Source organism: Sus scrofa, chromosome 12 (assembly GCF_054392235.1).
Source record: "Sus scrofa isolate SSC_HxYL_T2T_F1_AM1 chromosome 12, Sscrofa_HxYL_maternal_Yorkshire_Landrace_v2.0, whole genome shotgun sequence".
NCBI classification, from domain to species: domain Eukaryota; kingdom Metazoa; phylum Chordata; class Mammalia; order Artiodactyla; family Suidae; genus Sus; species Sus scrofa.
In genome coordinates this window covers 27,781,356-27,800,560 of record NC_139394.1, presented here as the reverse complement: position 1 = coordinate 27,800,560, position 19,205 = coordinate 27,781,356, and the positions used below count along the sequence as shown (strand labels likewise).

The 19,205-nt window shown below is 40.6% G+C and overlaps 1 protein-coding gene across 2 annotated transcripts in view; it reads right to left on the bottom strand.

Moving 5' to 3' along the window:
* Positions 1 to 3,220: 3,220 nt before the first annotated feature.
* Positions 3,221 to 19,205, bottom strand: part of UTP18 (UTP18 small subunit processome component) — a 38,282-nt gene continuing 22,297 nt past the window's right edge. For both annotated transcript variants that reach the window (XM_003131596.6, XM_084984887.1), the window contains 4 exons: positions 11,540 to 11,714; positions 5,914 to 6,056; positions 5,068 to 5,106; positions 3,221 to 3,518 (listed from right to left, as the gene is read on the bottom strand). In XM_003131596.6, coding sequence (XP_003131644.3) covers positions 5,082 to 5,106; positions 5,914 to 6,056; positions 11,540 to 11,714 — 343 coding nt within the window. In that variant the 3' untranslated portion in view covers positions 3,221 to 3,518; positions 5,068 to 5,081. The remainder of the gene's footprint in view (positions 3,519 to 5,067; positions 5,107 to 5,913; positions 6,057 to 11,539; positions 11,715 to 19,205) is intronic.

Below are 19,205 nucleotides of genomic sequence, written 5' to 3'. Positions count from 1 at the left end.
GTGGTGTAGGTTGCAGACACAGCTCGGATCCTGAGTTGCTGTGGCTCTGGTGTAGGCTGGTGGCTACAGCTCCGATTCAACCCCTAGCCTGGGAACCTCCATATGCCATGGGAGCGGCCCAAGAAATAGCAAAAAGACAAGAAAAAAAAAAAAAATCAGGGGCCCTTTCACAGAAAACACTTCAACTTAAACACATTTGTTTATAAGTTATCTAAATTATCTACAAGACGAAACAAACAAAAAACAAACATTATGAAACAAACAAAAAAACCATTTTCCTAGCACAGAAGTTTTAGTACTTTCTACCCACAATGTAATTGGCTCTATCACGTACTGTCCACACAAAGTATGGACACCCTACCCTTTACTGCTGATCTATGCAAAAGTGATAATTTTAGGACTGGGATGGTCAACGTCTCTGAACCTCAATTTACTTCCATGTTAGAAGAAAATACTACTTTCCTAACAGAAGAGCAATGCAAAAGTCATGACATTATACGTATATACTGATACAAGTACAGTGCCAGGAGCTCAGAAATGCTGTTTCCACTCCACAATCTACCTTCTCCCCAAACCTCCTGCCCCGACTTCCATTTCCTCCAGATTAGAGTAACAGAACAGACGATGCTTTTTGCTTTTTATGGGATGAAGTTGGAGATGCATTTAAGCAGAATCCCAAGCAGCGTAAGAGCTGACTGCAGGTGTGAACACGCACTTCATTTCATAGGTGTTTGCTTGCTTCCATCCCATCCTCAAGCTGAAGAACAGAAATGCTGGTCACAAACCCTGCAGCTGGTCACTACAGGCTGTGCACGCTTAGGAAGGGTTACACACCCTCACCAGAAACACACACATGCACACTTAACATGTGCTAAGGCAAGACACTCCTCACCTGTAACTTGTTCAAACAACTGAAGAAACCCTCAAGAGACTAATAATTCTTTAGTTCATTGAATATGAGCAGGGATTGGGAGAGATGAATGGGATACACTATAGAACACAACTTGTCAATTCATCACTCCAAATGAACCCCGTGTGGCTCTAGAAGGCAAAATATCACCTCACATCTCAGGAGGGTCTCCCCCTGAGGAGTTCCACAGCGGCCTCGTGGTTAAGGATTTGGCATTGTCACCGTGGCTCAGCTTCAATCCCAAGCCCAGGAACTTCTGCACACCGTAGATGCACCCACCCCCCAAAAAAAGCTCCCCCTCAAAACAGACAGAAGCCACATTCATGCTACCTCAGCAACTGCCAATAGAGAATCGAGTAAATAAGTTCATGACTGCAGCTCTTATATCCTTGAAGAGTTAGCTTGGCACTGGTTACAAAGAGGTGAAGTGAAAACCTGACTCAAATCTTCTATTCCCAAAAGGGAAGGAAAAAACAACAACAAAAAAAACCATAAAAGACAAGACAGGAGTCCCTTGTGGTGCAGTGGGTTGGGTATCTGACTCATTGCAGTGGCCTGGGTCACTGCTGTGGCATGGGTTTGATCTCTTGCCCAGGAACTAAAAAAGACACAGGCTTGGTAGCACCTGTCTGTAGAACAAATAGCACATACATCTATCCTGGAAACTACAACTGGGAATTCTTTATTCTGCCCCTACTAGGGTATAATCTAGAGATGTTAACGAAGTAGAGTTAAAATTCAAACTCTGCCGCTGTAATTTTCTCTAAAATGTTAAGTTCCTATAAACCTTTCACACTCTGAAAACCACATGCAAAATAAGCACATATAAGGCCAGGTGTCCATTCCTTTTTGGGGGGCTGGGAGGTGGTTTAGCCACACCCACAGCATATGAAGTTCCTGGGCTAGGGATCAAATCTGCACCACAGCAGCAACCCAGCTGCTGCAGTGAAAACACTGGATCCTTAGCCAGCTGCACCACAAAGAGAACTCCTTCAGTGTCCATTCCTGAAACAATGATTTAGCTGAGGCTAAAGATGTGATGATGATAAAAAGGCTACAAGAGCCTTCCCTTCAATTACATAATACAATGCTGCCCTCTAGCAACTCAAGAGAGATACAATACTAATAAGCCAACTGGATTCGGGACTCCGAAATTGTTAGCATTAGTTATTATTTACTATGGAAGATGCTGCTGAAAAAGGAGGGCACATAGGAAGGGGTCTCCAAAGTTGTACAGCAATTGCCCATCCTAACAGAAAATGCTCTTTTAGAAAGATCCTGGGATACGTTAACACGATCCAGTGTGCTGCTCGAGGTTATCATCCACAGATCTGGAAGGGCCTCAAACACTGAAGATGCCCTGCACTGACCTGTTTGTACAGGTAAATGGGATCTATTACCTCTCTGGGCAGAGCCAGAACCATCTTTGTCACTGGAAAAACTTCCCTTCCTAACCTGGTGTTTCTCTTCTTCCAAGTTTTAACGAGGTGGGGTGGAATACACAATGTCAGTTTTTCCTAAGAAATGTAAGATTATACTATGATTAAAGAATTACGGAGAGTTCCTGTCAGGGCTCAGTGGTTAACAAACCCAACTAGCATCCATGAGGACACGGGTTGGATCCTTGGCCTCACTCAACGGGTTAAGGATGCAGTGTTGCTGTGAGTTGTGATGTAGGTCGCAGACGAGGCTCAGATCCCGTGTTGCTGTGGCTGTGGTGCAGGCCACCAGCTATAGCTCTGATGAGACCACCAGCCTGGGAATCTCCATATGCCGTGGGTGCAGCCCTAAAAAGACAAAAAAAAAAAAGAAAAAAAAAAAGAATTACATAACCAACCGTCAAACTTGGAACCTAAACTAAATGGTACTTTTAGGTTGGCACGGTGAACATTTCCAGGAAGGGGAGTGGCTAATAATTAGGACAAGCATACCAGGTTTTCAAATGCCTCCTACCCCACAAAGTAATAATGGCAAACATTCAAAGTACTGAGCCCAGAAAAATCTTTTTGTTTCCAAACGACCTTTCTAGGAAGACCTGCAAGTTCAAAATTCATTCCATTAGATCTCATCACGCTCACAAATGTTGACTGACCTCCACGGCTCATCAGAACCTCTATTAGAAGATACCCCAGTACCAGAGAGATCTATGCTGGAAAAGAGGGACATGGTAACGAGGGTTAACCGTGTAACACGAGAATATGATTTCTGGCTCCAGACAAGTGCTTCCAATCTCTCATGTTCAGTCTTAAAAGAAATGCACCCAAATCAGTATGCGTGTGTAGATGGAAAGAGAAGAACCATATACACTTGTTTTCAAACAGAAGTTATGGGTTTATTAAAACATTTGTTGGAGATCCCTCACTGCTCAGTGGGTTAAGGATCCAACGCTGTCACTGCTGTGGCTCTAGTTAGAGCTGTGGCACGGGTTTGATCCTTGGCTTGGGAATTTCTGCATGCTGCTGACGTGGTCAAAAAAATTTTTTTAAAAATCCTGTTAACCTAAATAAGCACAGTTGGCACAATACATCATTGTCCATATATTATCATACATTCAGGAAAGTTTCTGAGAAAATTCATCAGGACAGGCTTCCTTTGGGCTCAAATGGATCTGAGGAAAGAACACAAGAAGTAACATAATTTATAGCTGCCAGTCATCAATAAACAACATGCCATTGTCATGTCATTTGGGGAAGTCAGGATAGCTGGACTGCTTTCCCTTCCTGGCTAATGATTTGTTCAAAATTCCACTACCTTCAAAAATCCTTTTCCCTAAATCTGAGAGAGAATGGATATGTGTATACGTATGACTAGGTCACTTTGTTGTACAGCAGAATATATCACTACCTTGTAAATTAACTATACCTTAATAAAACTTTAAAAATAAAAAATTTAAATTTAAAAAATTCTTCTCCCTTCTCCCTCAGGAGGCTAAGGACCCAAGATTGTCTCTTTGAGGATGTGTGTTTGATCCCTGGCCTCACTCAGTAAGATTAAGGATTCAATGTTGCTGCAAGCTGCACGTTGTGGCTTGGATCCAGTGTTGCTATGGTTAGAGGGTAGGCCTGCAGCTGCAGCTCCGAGTTGACCCTGGACCAAGAACTTCCACATGCCACAGATGCTGCTATAAAAAAAAAACAAAACTATTTTCCCTAATTAAATCTTTATGCACTCCCAGAGTCTCGTCTTTAACAATTATGAATCTCAGAGAAGACCAAATTAGTCACTTGTGATGAACAGGCCAACTGCAAAGCTCAACCTCAGAACCACTACCACATCTAGGGTGAAAAAAATCAAGCCATGGGAAGTGATGCATGTCCTACTGTTTTTAAATATCAAGCAGCCATTTGCTGAAGGCAGTCAAAAAAGTAGGTACTTTAAGCTATAAGATAAATGAGTACTAACAATGCAATGTACCTCATGATAAATGTAACACTATCATATGTTACACAGGAAAGTTGAGAGCAAACCCTAAGACTTATCACAAGTAAAAAAACTTTTTTCTATTTCTTTATTATTGTATCTACATGATATGATGGATGATCACTAAACCTACCGTGTTAATCATTTCATGACATATGTTAGTTAAATCATCCTGCCGTATATCTTAAACCTATACAGTGCTGTATGCCAATTATATCTCAATAAAACTGGAATATATATATATATGCATGTAACCAATATATACATTATATATGGCAGCAAAAACCAATAACCAGCCATTAACTACCTCTGTGACAAGCCACTATTAGGTAGCACAAGGCCAGCCACTTACAATCTCTAAAGAAACATAAAAAATAAAAGGGTTTGAGCTCATGGAAGCTGTAATTATAACTGAAGATACTTATCTCTCTGTTATCTAATCTTTGTGGATTAAATATTCAGTAATTACAATTCTGATGACCATTATGGACACAATATTAGAGATCTGACCTCAGAAGAACAGAGCCAGATTTCTGTGATTTGAAATAAGAAATTTCCAAGGAAGGATCAAGTCCATCTAGGCTCTTCTGATCTACAACCATCCCATTCCCCTAAATGAACATACAGCAACCCAGAGGCACAGAAACAAGATCAATTAAAATGGTCCCTCTGCCAATTAAAAGCAACGGGTGTAACCTTAAAATCTGTAGAATCAATTAAAAAAAAGATTTTCTTACTTCAAATAATCTCTTTAAAAGTCTGAGTAATGATGCAACCTGAAAAAGAAAACACAAATCATCAAAACAACAGTTGTGATACCCAGCATTATTGTCAGATCACAGAATAGAATTCAGGAAAACCTTAAGTGCAGAAATGTAATCACAACCATTCTCGCTAGGCAGCTGACATTCTGAGGGATCCTAATGCCAATGCATCAGATTTTAGCTAAAAGTTAAATCAAGACCTATGAAATACCTCCTCAGCCATATCCAGCAGAAAGGTTGTCAGTCCAACCCACATGCCAGAAACAGTCTCACTTAGAGACCAATGCTCTGGTGTAAACACTAATGGCTCTGGGGCTTAAAGAAAAAAAAAAAAAAATCAGTTATTACAACAAACCAATGTGTTGCAAGAGCAGCAAGAATCTACATCCTTTTATAAAAATCCAAACTGAAAGATCACTCTAAAAATGACCTTAAAAATGAAAATGATGGAATTATCAATTTTCCCAGTTCCACCCATTTCCTCTCAAAGTAAGTAAAAAACTATAAAACATATTGTTTGCTATGTTCTATTTTCGTAACTATCCCCTCAAAACCAATTTATATTCTCTCTCTTCTTCACCCCAGCTTTTAGCTTCTTTGAAAGCAGGCCTTCAAACATAAAACAGGGTCCTACATAACATTTGCTGCCAACACATGGAGGCAAGGAAAGGGCAATTTATCAATTAATAATTTATAATTACAATTACAGACTTAATAAATTATACATAACGGTAGAACCTGGAATGTAACAACCGTATCTTTACATTTTCAGAGGCGGTTGAGAAACGTTTCTGACTTTTAAACATAAATAATACCTACCTATACATCAGAGCCTTGCCTTTTTCATTCCCCAAGGCAAAGTACCCACTTCTGGGAGAAAAATCCATGGTATGAACAAGAGAAATATTCTTCTTTTTAGCAACTGGGAAGTTTGAAAACACTGTACAGGAAGGAAGGTGGACCTGTAGGAAATAATAAAGAGTTTTAAATTGCAACGACTGGGAACTTATCATTCTTAAATTTTAGTCTTCAATCTATCTTTTTGCTGGGGGAAAAAAGTTCATTTTGACTGTAGCACACGTGAAAGTTCAGTTCTCTCAAAGTAGGAGAGTGCTCCAAAATTAAAATTTGATTCTCAACGTGCTATTAACTGAGAAAGAAGGGAAGAGAAGAAAAGTGTTTTCCCTTTTTTATTCCTTTTTGGGGCCACATGCGCGGCATATGGAAGTTCCCAGGCCAGAGGTCAAACTGGAGCTGCAGCTGCTGGCCTACACCACTGCCTGAGCAACACCAGATCCCAGCTGCGTCTGCGACCTACACCACAGCTCACAGCAATGTGGAATCCTTAACCCCCTGAATGGGACCACGGATCAAGCCTGCATCCTCATGGGTACTAGTCAGGTTCGTTACTGCTGAGCCACAACGGGAACTCCCAGAAAGTGTTTTCTTGAAGCTTTTAATGCAGCATCTAGCATGGTGCCTGGGAAAGTCAAACAAATAAATGAATAAGGTGAAAACTCAAGAGGAGTACCCATTAACACTCTAACCTCATAACCACAGTAAAGAACACTAAAATTTGACCACAAGGAACAGATACTTTGAACATCATAGAGTCTGAAGCCAGAATTCCTGTCATGGCTAGGCGGAAACTAATCTGACTAATATCCATGAGGACACAAGTTCGATCTCTGGCCTCGCTCAATGGATTAAGGTTCCAGTGTTGCCAGGAGCTATGGTATAGATTGCAGACACGGCTCAAATCTGGCATTGCTGTGGCTGTGGTGTAGGCTGGCAGCTACAGCTCCCATTTGACCCCTAGCCTGGGAACCTCCATATGCTACAGGTGAGGCCCTAAAAAGAAAAAGAAAAAGAAAAAAAAAAAAAAAAAAAAGAGTCTGAAGCAGAGACAAAGGCACACCAAATCTTCCAATATTATGTAACTCCTTTTTTTTCGCTTTTAGTTCTCAATTGTGTGGTATATTCTTTGCCTTTCACAGTCTCTCCTTGAGGAAGACTAAATGAGGAAAACCTGGTTCATCAAGTGAAACTGTGTTCCGAGAGCCAAAAGCTCACTTCGAGGCCAAGTCATTTTTTTCCAGAAAAGTCCACTGCCAGGGAAAACAGACCCAAATAGGCAAGCTGAGGCCTCATCCAATTTGTGGATAAATAAAACCTAAGCATGGAAGCAGTTACTTTAGCAGACTAGGATTTTAACAACTCGCACCTTCCCACATTCTCTAAGCTCTGCCAAGAAAAATAGCACCTTCACACTCAAAGACATAAAGAATTATCATTCAGCTGTTTATCTTCGTAGTCTATCATTCTTCACACTTTTCAATGAGACTTTAAACCACCCCATCAAGGTGCTTTTCATAGTACTTACCATGTAAAACACACTGTTAGAGATACTTCTGTCCACTGAACAGGTTTCAGCCATTACTTGGCCCTACTCCCCCTGACATAATATACCTATTGATCATTTTGTCAAGAAGTCAAGTTGACAGTGAAATCTCCAACCCATTTTCAATTCTTCTCAACTTCTCCAGGAAGCAGGTTCTGCCTGCATAGCATGGTATCAATGCAAAGGCATTGGTGCTACTGAGAAGTGGTCTTGACCCGTTAATGCCAAAAAGTTGACAAAAACTGGGGCACAAGACACAAAGCAATTTTTTAAAGCCCATGATTACCAGCAGGTTGCTGTGTATTTATTCTACCTAAATAAACAACAATTCTGTTACCAAAATTACCGGAAATAATGTGGTAAATATAAACACAAAGTGTATGATGTGAACAGTGTCCCTTCAGATATGGTGTCCTTGTGCAACAAATAACAACACAACCACATGCAGAGGCCATGGTTTCATACAAGCTGGTGTGTTCTTTCTGATGGAGGATACAGACCAAATTACTGACCTTTTTTTTTTTTTTTTTAATTTATCTTACACTGACTTGGGTATCAGGGGCAAAAAAACATGTTTACAAGCCCTCATGAAAGACTCAACTGTATCTACCCGCAAATTTCCCTGGTGTAATCTCCCTGCTTTCATACACCTTCCCTCAGACCAATGACCCCCACCTGGTTAGAACTCAGCTGTGCTCTAATCTCTCTTTAGAAACCCTGTATTAAAAGCTATAATTGAACAAATAAAAAGCCCAGTAAGAACTTAGCTTCTTTAATTCAAAAAGTTTCCTTTATCGCCCACGTAATTTTTGTCATTACATTTTAGGGTCCAGATATCAAAAGTCAACAAATAAAAGCACTCTCATCCTTAATTTAATGGATAAGAAGTTCCAGTTTGTCTGCAACGTCCAAGATTGCAGATGTAATAACAATTTAACTTCTGGGTCTTTTACTGGTGCAATGCCTTAGATTTATCTTCCCTACTTTGTGCCCAGATAACAGAACTCTTTGGATCATTATAAGAGACGGCATTTAATGATACTAAAACTGTTTCACTGAGCCATTCTGAAGCTGCTATGCCTGGTTTCTTTCCATTAGACATTATGGTTGACTACCATTTAAAAAACAGGAGTTGGCTGTTACTAATGAATTCCTTGTGTGATTTTGCCACAATAAAAACCATAAATGCTGCCATGATTACTGAAGCAAACTAGGCAGAACTAACTACTAGGCATCTTGCAGAATTTATTACATTAACAGAGATAGATCCCATGGTTTTCTAAAACAATTTACTACCACTAAAATGATAAAAGGTTAGTATGAATTAGTCCACCACTCCTTTCACAGGAGTAGGGATTTTAAAGCTGGCTTGAATTAGAACCCTCTCATTTATCAAACGATTCATTCAATAAGGAACCACTAAAATGCAATGCTCTATTTTCCAAACTCTTTTTGCAGCACAATCCTTTCTTCCCTCAAAATCTTATGCAGAATACCAATATGTACCACAGGTAACCGTGAAGCTGCTCCATGTGATACAGGGAGGAGCTTAGCCTCCTACTTAACCTATTTGCCACCTGAGAGGCCCTGAATATGTTCTAGGGCTCTGAGGGATTTAGCAAGAAAACCATTAAAATGCTAGAAAGAATATGGAATCTAGTATCACAGTTCACCACCCTTTACTAGCTGTTGACTATGGGTGGGCTAATCATCTGAGGACTGCTAATTGGCTCAAATTTCTTTGGTAAAATTCTTGATAAATCTTTGTAAACTATACACTATTAAACAAAGCTGATGAAACGCATGGCTAATTTGCTGAATGAGCAAGAGAAAAATAAGAATCTCTGTAACGTGCTTACAATCTGGTAGTCACATAACCATAGCACAATGCAATGCTGCTATTCAAAGTTCTATGCCATCTGTATGCCTGACTTAGAGCAAGTTGAATGAATGAAGAAATTGGTTCTGCCTGAAAGGTAAGAAACTTCAGTGATGGAGTGACACTTAAGCTGAGCTCTGAGGTTGGGCAGAAAAGAGTCAACACAGGCCTGAGGCTGACATCCTTAGAAAGGCCCACTTGCAAGAGTGGCCCTTAGATGGCATCTGAGAACTTGACTGGTACACAGCTCACTACAGTGATGGGAAACTTAACCTAAATGATAAGGACGCTCACTGTGCCTAAGTGATTTGGCGAATGTGGTTTATGCTGAACACTTGTCTTTACTGTGGGTACCTCCCAGGCAGATGATACTTACATGATCGACCCTTAATAAGAACTCTGGGCACTGAGCCTCGAATGAGCTTCTCTGGGAGAAAAACACTTAACACATGCGGTCACAACTCGCTGGAGGAATTATATGTGTCCTATGTGATCACGCCAGGAGAGGACTCTTAGAAAGCTGTGCCTGGTTTCCTCCAGGCTTCGCCCCATGGGCCTTTTCCTTTTGCTGTATTTTTTTTTTTTTTTTTTTTTTTTTTTTTTGGTATAATTCACCAAGGAGTTCCCGTCTTGGCTCAGTGGTTAACTAGCACCCATGAAGACAGAGGTTCAATCCCTGGCCTCGCTCAGTGGATTAAGGATCTGGCATTGGCATGAGCTATGGTGTAGGTTGCAGACATGGCTCGAATTTGGCGTTGCTGTGGCTGGGGTGTAGGCTGGCGGCTACAGCTCTGATTTGACCCCTAGCCTGGGATCCTCCATGTGGCGCAGGTGTGGCCCTAAAAAGACCAAAAAAAAAAAAAAAAAAAAGAATAATTCACCAAATCTGGGGGAGGTCCTGGGGACCCCTGGCACAGAGCTATCTTCATAAATACTATCCAGCTATTTAAATTTAAATCTTTTTACACATTTTCAAGCTCAATTTATTTTCAAAATTTAAGAATTGTCTCCATATGACAACAGGCTTTAAAGAGGTAGATGAAGAAAGAAAACTACAGAGGAATGAAATCTTTAAATATATTCCTTCATATATAAGCTGAAAGAAACATCTGAAAATGAAAACCACCACTTAAGAAATGCTAGGAATGGGAGTTTCCTAGTGGCTCAGCAGATAAAAGATCCAGTGCTGAAACTTCCATGGCAGGGGTTCGATCCCTGGCCCAGAAACTTTCACATGCCACAGGCATGGCCAAAGAAAGAAATGCTAGGAATGGACAGCACAGCTTTCCCAAAAGAACTTAATACAAATTTAGTGGCTACTGTGCATCCTTTCTACAATCACACCCCAAAGCTACAATACTAGCAATTTCTACATCAAAAGAGGCTACTCTTTTTAAAATAATCCAACACTTTCCTATTATCTTTCCATGTTTTCAACTTAAATTTTAAAATGAGCAATGCTACCATATGATCCAGTGATCTCACTCGTAGGCATAAATCTGGACAAAACTTTCATTCAAAAAGTTACATGCACCCCTATGTTCACTGCTGCACTATTCACAACAGCCAAGACATGGAAACAACCTAAATATTCAATGACGGATTAAGAAGATGTAGTACATATACACAATGGAATACTACTTAGCTATAAAAAAGAACAAAATAATGCCATCTGTAGCAACATGGATGAAACTAGAGACTCTCATATGAAGTGAAGTCAGAAAGAGAAAGACAAATACCATATGATATCACATATTTGGAATGTAACATATGGCACAAATGAACCTATCTACAGAAAAGAAACAAACTCATGGACTTGAGAACAGACTTGTGGTTGCCAAGGGGGAGGAGCAGGGAGTGGGATGGACCAGGAGTTTGTGGTTAGTAGATTGCATTTGGAGTGAATAAGCAATGAGATCCTGCTGTATAGCACAGGGAACTGTATCTAATCACTTGCAATGGAACATGATGGAGAATAATATGAAAAGAAGAATGCGTGTGTGTGTGTGTGTGTGTGTGTGTGTGTGTATATGTATAACTGGGTCACTTTGCTGTACAGCAGAAATCAACACAACACTAAATCAACTATAAAATTCTTAAATAAAATTTAAAAAAATTTTAAATAAAATGATCAATGCTAAAAGGAAAGGGTAAGGAAATATTACCAATCTGACTGCTTCTTTCATTTTATCTGAAGCAATGGCCAAGATTTCTGTAGTAGGATTGAAAGTCAGAGAAGTAACACCTGTTACTAAGTTCATTATAGCTTTAATCGGCTTTGGGTTTGTTTCTTGGAGACAAGACTCTTGATTGTATATGTTTACCACTCCACAATTAGAACTGCGAAGAGAAAAAAGAATACAACAGATTAAAAACAAGCAAAAGGGCTTTCACAACCTACGTGAATATAGATTTAAACCCACAAACTGATATTTACAGGAAGCAGATGGTGTTACATGAGGCCCATGGCTGGAAAGCTCAACCAAAGGCAAAAGCTAGACACAGTCTATCAGTTCTACTGCAATCTTGCCAAATTCTTATAAACTCAGGCAGCTTTTCAATTACTAGTCTAGCTAGAAAATCCAAGAGAGTGCAGAATCTTCATTATTCAGTCTTTCAATAAATATTTACTGAATTTTTTTTTTTTTCATCTTTTCTAAGGGCCGCGCCCGAGACATATGGAGGTTCCCAGGCTAGGGCTCTAATCAGAGCTGTAGCCGCTGGCCTATGCCACATTCCACAGCAAGGTGGGATCCGAGCCGCATCTGCAACCTACACCACAGCGCATGGCAACGCCAGATCCCTAACCCACTGAGCGAGGCCTGGGATTGAACCCACAACCTCATGGTTCCTAGGTGGATTCATTAACCACTGAGCCAGGACGGGAACTCCTGAATTTCTTCTCTATGCCTATTTAAGTGCCTGGGATACTAAAGAAACAAAAGGGACTAAGACTGCGACTCTCATAGCATTTATGGTCAACCTAATATTCCAGCATGCAAATGGAAGTTGTCCTTCCCCTACTTAGATCACCTCCTTTCTTTTTATATTCCGTTCTATTTATGAGAACTTCCAAATCAGTGGTGAACAAGAGCTGGGACAGCAGGCATCTTAGTTTTTGAACATCTACCGACAAGAGTTAATGAAGTGACCATCCACTCCAAGTTTTGAAATATTTACCAGCAATGAATTACACTCATGAAAAGTACATCTTAATGACTTTATCATTAACAGTATCATTGACAGACAAGAACTTTCAGTAAACATTTTTGACTTGAATATTCAGACCACCTAATGTTATGGGCATTATTTATAAGAAACATGAATAGGTCCTTGTAATTCACAGATACTTAAATTTAATTAGCAAATGCAATATAAACCAGAAAGATGCAAGAAATTAAGCCTCAAACTCAGAAAGGTGGCACTCGTGCATTCTACTCTGCGTTCTCCCATTCCTATCACTCAAATGTTATTTATTTTCTTAATATTTACTGCACACAATGAACCAGGCACAATGCATAAAAGAGACAAAGTCAGTTCACACACAAGATTCCACAGCTTGAAATTATAGCTGACGCACCAAATAGTATGCTAGATGTAATGCTTTAAAGTCTTCAAACTGGAGTTCCCGTCGTGGCGCAGTGGTTAACGAATCCGACTAGGAACCATGAGGTTGCGGGTTCGGTCCCTGCCCTGGCTCAGTGGGTTAACGATCCGGCGTTGCCGTGAGCTGTGGTGTAGGTTGCAGACACGGCTCAGATCCCACGGTGCTGTGGCCCTGGTGTAGGCTGGTGGCTACAGCTCCGATTGGACCCCTAGCCTGGGAATCTCCATATGCCGCGGGAGCGGCCCAAGAAATAGCAAAAAGACAAAAAAAAATAAAGTCTTCAAACTACTCACAAATACATTTTCTCATGCACATTTCATATACATTAGGAACCCCTTAATTTAAGCCCTGATAACTCTATGTCGTCCATGCTAATCACTCAGGAGAAATAATATATACCCTGGGTTTGTGTAATTTTGTTATGGACTGAACGTTTGGGTCCCACTAAAATTCTTATGTTGAAATCTTAATCCAAAATATAACGATATTAGGAGGTGGGCTTTTGGGAAATGATCAGGTCATGAGAATAGAGCTCTCGCAAATGGGATTAAGGCCTTTATAAAAACGACCCCAGAGGCTCTCTCACTCTCTTTTCACCCTGTGAGGACACAGCAAGAAGTCAGCCTTCTGTAACCTGGGACAAAAGCCCTTACCATGACCCAAGCATGCTGGCAATATGATCTCAGATTTCCAGTCTCCAGAAATATGAGGAACAAATTTTCTGTTGACTATAAGCCACCCAGTCTCTACGGTACTTTGTTACGACAACCCAAAATGACTAAGACAAAATTTATCTTTATTTATATTTTTGACTTGGATCAAAATACCTATTATTACTTATACCAAATCTCTTCTCTACTGAAAGAGAATTTATACCTAAATCCATCTTAATTAAAGACAAGAAGCTATAATCCATATAGCTCTCTTCTAAATACCAATTTTAGATCAAATCTTACCGTTATGAACATCAGAGTATCCTTAAATTAAACCCTTAATTAATTCTTGCTTGACTATTGCTTAAATGTGTGGAACAAAAATGGCACAATAATTTTGATAAACAGACTATTATAGTGGCATTTGTGTTAAAATATAACTGATTCTAACATGCTGAGAGTGCTTAGTCAATATTTATTGAATGTTATCTGTACATACTGCAGTACGCAAACTGTCTCAGGAATACAGAGTATCAGAAGAAATTTATCCCAGAAAAACCATGCCTGCAAGAAATACCCAGAAATACAAGAAAACATAAGCTAAGTTCTGTATGTGATCCAGAACCTCAAGAAGGGAAAAAGTAATATGAGTTGAAGTTGCTCCAGTGAAGCTTTGCGGAAGAGGTGAGACTTAGGGTGGGAAAGTGAGGTATCAGGCTAAAAAAAAAAAAAAAAATCACACAAAAAGTATCATTAGGTGGAAGAACAAAGGGAGAAAGGAGCTCATCCCTGAACTTCAAACTAAAAAAATAGATGTGACTATCATCCTCCCAACCCTAACCACAGCTGATTAGACTAGAAACAGTTCTTGAATCAAGAGGTCAATTCAGAGTTCCCGTCGTGGCTCAGTGGTTAATGAATCCGACTAGGAACCATGAGGTTGCGGGTTCGATCCCTGGCCTTGCCCAGTGGATTAAGGGTCCGATGTTGCTGTGGCACTGGCGTAGACTGGCGGCAACAGCTCCAATGAGACCCCTAGCCTGGGAACCTCCATGTGCCATAGGTGCAGCCCTAGAAAAAGACAAAAAAAAAAAAAAAGAGGAGAGCTCAATCCATTATCAGAGCCCAACAGGAATGATGGCTATTAGCCAGATCAACCTACCTTATCAAGAGATAAAGGTCTCTCTCATCTCATTTATTCCCATGGACCACCAAAGATGTCCAAACGAGTGTCTTTAATCTAATTCCATACTGATTTCTAACCGCTTGCGGACACGGCTGTGAACCTATCTCTGACACTTCTCTCCTCCACCCTCACATGGACAACTCTTCTGGTTAATCAGGCCTGGAGCCTGAGAGCGTCACTGCTTTTCTCCCATCCCAATCTTCCCAGCAGTTATGACATGTTACAAGCGTCATTTACCTATCTCCCTATTCTCACTTGCACCCGTATCACTTAATGCCTGGATTACTGCAATGATCTCAAGGCTCATCTTCTTGCATCTCTATTCTTCTAGAGGCTGTCATGAGAATTACCTACTTCAAATCCTGAAATTCAGATATCATCATGATTCTCTACTTAAAAACCCTTAACGGTTTCTTTTCCCACTTCATATCATGTCCACACTCTTCAACACAGCACAAAAGACTTCTCTACAAGTTATCCCCAATTGCTTACCTTGTAGCCAAGCCCCCCTTATGAGTCATCCCATCCATACTCCTCTCAGAACACAAACCCGAATTCTCTCACCCTTTCCACTACCCCTGCAGTGGCAATGCCTTTCTCTGAATCCCATCTGGCCCTGAAAATGCCCAGATAAAGTGCCAATATATCCAAAAAACCTTTTCTAGATGTTCAATTATAACAACCCTCACCATTCCTAATATCCTTAAAATTAAAACTGTTACATTGGAGTTCCCACCATGGCTCAGCAGAAATGAATCCGATCATGAGGATGCAGGTTTGATCTCTGGCCTTGCTCAATGGGTTAAGGATCCAGTAGTGCTGTGAGCCATGGTGTAGGTCACAGACTCGGCTAGGATCCCGCATTGCTGTGACTGTGGTGTAGGGCAGCAGCTACAGCTCCGATTCAACCCCTAGCCTGAGAACCTCCATATGCCATGAGTGCGGCCCTAAAAAGACAAAAAAAAAAAAAGAATCCAACTGCAGCAGCTCTGGTTGCTGTGGAGGTACAGGTTCAATCCCCAGCCTGGCGCAGTGGGATCCAGCGTGGCAGCTTGGATTAAATCTCTGGCCATACACTGCAGGTGCAGCTATAAAACAAAACAAAACAAAACAACCTCTCTGCATCTCACCTGCAGTCCTTATGATATGGCTTGCCTTGTAAACAGAGATACATGGATGCATTGGTCCCCACTGGAAGATCATAAACTATAAGATGCATCGTTCTATCTTACAGGCCCCAGCTCAATGCTCAATAAATGGTTTCATGAATAAGGACACTGAAGCAAAAACATCACTAAATAAAATAGGTTTTTCTTGCATTATAAAGCACCCGTGTCCTGAAGAATCTCCAGATGAAGCAAAATGAAACCCATTTTTTGTCCAATGAGAGCACTAAAATCAAAGGCCTATTAACTCCAGGCCCTAAATCAAAATGAATTTCATACTTTCCTACAGTCCTGAATTATTCCGTATTCTCTGCAACAATTTAGATGGAAACTAGTAAAAAGGCAAGTTTAATTTGTGTATTTATAAAAAGCTAATGAAGATGGAGGTCAACAAACATCTAATCACCTGACAGAATTTTGATTAGAAATATAAAAATAGGTATTTTTATGGCTTTGACCACTGGTTCCCCAAATGCAAAGACTCCAAAGTGGTGTATAGCTTGCACACCCCTAGTAAAGGCAGAAACCCCAAGCTAGTGATATTCCGTGGCTGTAGCACAAGATTCTCCTAACCTTTTCACTGTAAGCAAAGACTATGAAGCCACGAATAATGGGCATTCTCCAAGTCACCTTATGGGGCCACGTGAATTTAGTGAGCCACCTTCCAAGGTCTGTTCCAAGGGCTGCCACATGCAGAGGAATAAATATGCCAGGTCTTAACTATTTCCCATTCTCCAATATACAGTTCTTTATACATTGCCACCATTCAAATGTTTCTTTCTTCTACTGACTTCTAGACCAGATAGGAAGTCACAAAACAAAACACACTACTGCATTTACAGAAGAAAGGTACAACTTAACTACAGATCCCACCCAGTGAAGTGAGAAGGGCAGTGCCACCGGGAAAAGTAAGACTGCAGAGTTCAAGACCCTACCTTATCAATGATTTCAGTTGTCTTACCCACCACTTCAGAGCAATCAGCCCCTCATCTATTAGGAAGGATTAGTCCAGAAGGATTTTCCCAGTACATTCCAATACTGATGTTGTATGAATTAATGTGACAACTTTTTCTTATTGCTTTTTAGGGCCACAGGTACCGCATATCAAAGTTCCCAGGCCAGGGGTTGAATCGCAGCTGCGGCTGCCAGCCTACGCCACAGCCACACAGGATCCGAGCAGTCTATGACCTACACCACAGCTCACGGCAACCCTCTGAACAAGGCCACAGATTGAACCCCCATCCTCATGGATACTAGTCTGGTCTGTTACTGCTGAGCCACAACAGGAACTCTCAACTACTTTCTAAAAATACGTAGCAATCCTTAGATTAACCAAAGGCATAGAAAAGATACTATAAACTAAAAGACTTCTCTACTTACAATATTCTTATTTTCCCTCTCAGAGCAAACTTTTAAATCAAAAGCATCTACTTTATATCAGTACACTGAAAAGAGTTAACAGATACTAACAGATGAATTATGAGATCAAAGGAGAAATTAATTCCCAGCACCAAAGGCTAGGACAGAGGGGTTTCACTCAGTACATGGACAGAGCAAGGAGAGGGAGGGAGGAAGAAGGGAAGGAGCAGCCAATCAACCAGCTTAAGTGAGTTCAGTTTCTCCTACCTCTGCCCTGATGCCACCACCAGTAACTCTTCCCCACCTGCCTGATAACATGAAGAAATTCTCCTAACAGGGGTTAAGGCCTTCTTTAGAGGTTTAACAATAAAAACCTAATAATGGTCCTTGACCAAGCACATCTGAGTTCAATTACACTGAAGGGCAATTAAACTCAAATGAGCTTTAACTACTAATATCAGATTCTTTCCTCTCTGGGCCCTTCAAAGAGGATTAGTAAAAAGGCTTTAAAAAAAAAAAAAATGATACAAAAAAGAGAGGCAAGCCCAGGAAAGGATTAAATTAACTTCACAAATTTGAGTGAAGGTTATTTCTGTGTAGTATTCTTGTACCACATAAAGACAAAAGGTCTGCTTAAAATTACTTAGCAATAGTTTAAATACCAGTCTTCATTTTAAAGGAGCTTTAGTCTCAGAAGAGCTGCTAATCATGAGTTGCTGCCACAGCGCTCACTACTCTGGCAAAGGCCAGGCTCATGCTGTCTCCTGCCCATGGCAGAGCCACATGATGTTAGCCTATACGCCAGGCACCACAGCCTGGTTCTCCTTTCCTTGCTTCCCAGGCCCCAAGCTAACCAACTGCCAAATGGTGGTAGAACTATTTATAAGCAGTTTCCCCAGTTTTAACTTCTGAAGGATGGAGACATGAAGAAACAGTGGGGAGTGTGCTATGCTTTTGAAAAGGAAGATCCACAGGCTCTCCCAACAAGGGAGAGTGCGACTGAAATCTCTATGATCAATCGTGTTCAGTCCAAGATAATCATAAAAGACCGACTTCTGGAAGTTCTAAAATTACGAGTGGCGAGTAGTGATTTGACAGGTAAAATCGTTCAGAATTACAGGTAAGTATCCAATACCTCCTCCTCCAACATGGCATCTTTAGAACCAAGTAGGGAAATAAAGCCATCTTTTCCCCAGTATAATAACCATTTTTCTCAGCAACATGTTCTAGATAATATTTTCAAAGCCTCTATAATACTAACAAAGAGGAGTTCCTGTTGGGGTTCAGCAGGTGAAGGACCCGACCAGTATCCATAAGGATGTGGGCTCAATCCCTGGCCTTGCTCAATGAGTTAAGGATCCAGTGTTGCTGTGAGCTGTGGCGCAGGTGGTAGATGCAGTGTTGCTGTGGCCTAGGCCAGCAACTGCAGCTCTGATCAACTACAGCCTTAAGAGGAAAGAAGAAAAAAAAAAAAAAAGTATTCCTAAGGAATATATTTTTGGTTTAAATTACTTACCTAGGCAAAGGAAAAAATGCTTTAAGTATTTTTAAGACCTCAAATCAAAGTTTAACTTATTCTACTGCATCGTCAATGATAAGAAGCTAAAACAGTAACAGGACACTTGATGTAATCAAATGAGTACTTCAAACATAAGAACAAATGTAATAATGTCGGCGTTCTCTAGTGGTGCAGCGAGTTAAGGATCTGGCATCGTCATCGCAGCAGCTCAAGTTACTGCTCTGGCACAGGTTCGAACCCTGGCCCAGGAACTTCCATGTGCCACAAGAGTAGCAAAAAAAGAAAATGTGACAAGATAGTCCAGTATTTTCTTTGCTTAAGAGCTGAAAAACTGCCATTAA